Raw genomic sequence first — 1,849 nt, 5'->3', positions numbered from 1 at the left:
AGTTGTGTTTCAATCTGATAGGTTATACTTTGTTTAGTCAATTGATAATCTATGCTTAGGGAATACAATTGATATTTGAGGATTTGTATGATTATTTGTGAATTAAGAAATAAGGGACTTAAAAGATAATTATAGTTTTGGATTATTTGCCATAATTTATTCATGTGTGATAGTGGAATCAGTGTCTTGGTTATTCTTAATAATCTTGAATTAAGTTTTGTTTGTTTTTAAATTTCATTAAATCTAAAATATTTTGCTTTCACAAGTCTCAACGAACTTTTTACTACAACTCAATTTGAAATCACATCAATGAACATCCTCATGAGCAAATTTCTGGCTAAAATAATCAATCAACACATTTGAGATACCATTTTGATCAGTAATAAGATTACCAGTAGAGTCTTCTATTTCATATATAGAGTTCTGAGCTTGTATTATCTTGATACTTGTATAGAAAAACTTAGAATTATCCCTGAGGAAAGTATTATAGTTATTGACAGCCATATCATACTTCCCTCTAGCAGTCACAAGGTTATTTAGCTGACTAATATCAGTAGGGTCATTATCATATTTCAAAGTTTGCTCTATCACCTTTTCTTCAGCTTTTCTAAGATTTTCCTTCACATCACCAAAAACCTCCCAATTCCACACCCTTAGAAATTTTTTAAATCTTTTAAGCTTATTCATAAACACATAAATGGGATTGCCATAAATTTCTTCATTCCATGAATCTAAGATCACTTGCATAAAATCAGGATAAGTCAGCCACATTTTTTGAAATCTAAATGGTGGATTGAGAGCTCTAGGAATGACAACATCAGCACCAATAATAGGACTATGGTCAGATATCCCTCTAGTACCAACTTTATAGTGCCAACCATTTCAAGTTATACAATGCTCTATCAATGTTGCAAATAATTCTCTTACTTCCAGCCCTACCATTGCACCAGGAGAACTCCAGACCGCTTTTGGGAGCTTGAATCAAACCACAATAATCAACACAATCTTGAATATATCTCATTTCAGCAGAAATGGGATTCGTACCTCCTTTTTTCTCATCAATAGAAAGAATTGTATTAAAATCACCTAAGATTAACCAAGGTTTATCCATAAGACTAATATCACACATGTCTTGCCACAATTCTCTTCTATTTATAGTATAAGAGTTAGCATGTACTCCTGTCACAAGGACCCCACCAACTTCAACAGTAATGCATTGAATAGTAACCTTAATAATAGAAGGAGCAGTAATAGAACAATTCTAGATAAGCCAAATATTACCCTTAGAGTTATCCTTAGAATTATGAATTATTTGATGATGCATCCCAGGAAGCTTGAAATGAAAATTAGTTTTTTTTAATTTTTGGTTCAACAATCCAAACAAGAGAAGGACTATTTGAGTTAACTAAAAAATTTAGTTTGTCTTTGGCCTTTTATCTCTTAAGGCCTCTGACATTCCAGAAAAGGATCTTCATTTCTAAACTTTATTTCAATCATTGAAACTTTCTTAGAGGATGACAATAGCCGTTTTCACACACTATTAGCATCAAAGCAATTTTCAAGTTATTAAAATAATCATAACGAAACATTCCAAGTCTACACCAAATGATTGTATCACACAAACCATGTAAGCTGTTACTCGGGGATTTTCACATGATCATCTTTTGACTTTTGTCAAGAATATAAGATGAACTTCGTTGAAGCGAAAGCTTACGAACACATATTTCGAGAAATATGTAAGCGAGTTAAATTCAGCTCGAAATCTCTAATGTGCATAACCGAATACTAAATAACACAGACACCAGAATTTTATTAACGAGGAAAACCGCAAATGCAGAAAAACCCCGGG

The 1,849-nt window shown here is 32.2% G+C and overlaps 1 protein-coding gene across 1 annotated transcript; it reads right to left on the bottom strand.

The window, feature by feature from the left end:
• Positions 1–306: 306 nt before the first annotated feature.
• Positions 307–1,129, bottom strand: LOC113305450. The gene is made up of 2 exons (XM_026554484.1): positions 928–1,129; positions 307–863 (listed from the first exon to the last, which is right to left on the bottom strand). Exons 1-2 carry the CDS (start codon positions 1,127–1,129, stop codon positions 307–309), a joined length of 759 nt encoding a protein of 252 aa, XP_026410269.1.
• Between the last annotated feature and the right edge of the window lie 720 nt (positions 1,130–1,849).

The sequence above is a fragment of the Papaver somniferum genome, chromosome 8 (genome assembly GCF_003573695.1).
Source record: "Papaver somniferum cultivar HN1 chromosome 8, ASM357369v1, whole genome shotgun sequence".
NCBI lineage: Eukaryota > Viridiplantae > Streptophyta > Magnoliopsida > Ranunculales > Papaveraceae > Papaver > Papaver somniferum.
Note: the sequence above shows the minus strand (reverse complement) of the source record. Positions and strands in the feature narration are given on the sequence as shown.

What these genes read in the sequence shown, in the direction of transcription:
- LOC113305450 (XM_026554484.1), bottom strand. Translation starts at nt 1,129, where the DNA reads ATGTGTGATATTAGTCTTATGGATAAACCTTGGTTAATCTTAGGTGAT. An exon ending in GTGCAATGGTAGGGCTGGAA is followed by an intron (nt 864 to 927) that starts GTAAGAGAATTA and finishes GGCACTATAAAG; the next exon opens with TTGGTACTAGAGGGATATCT.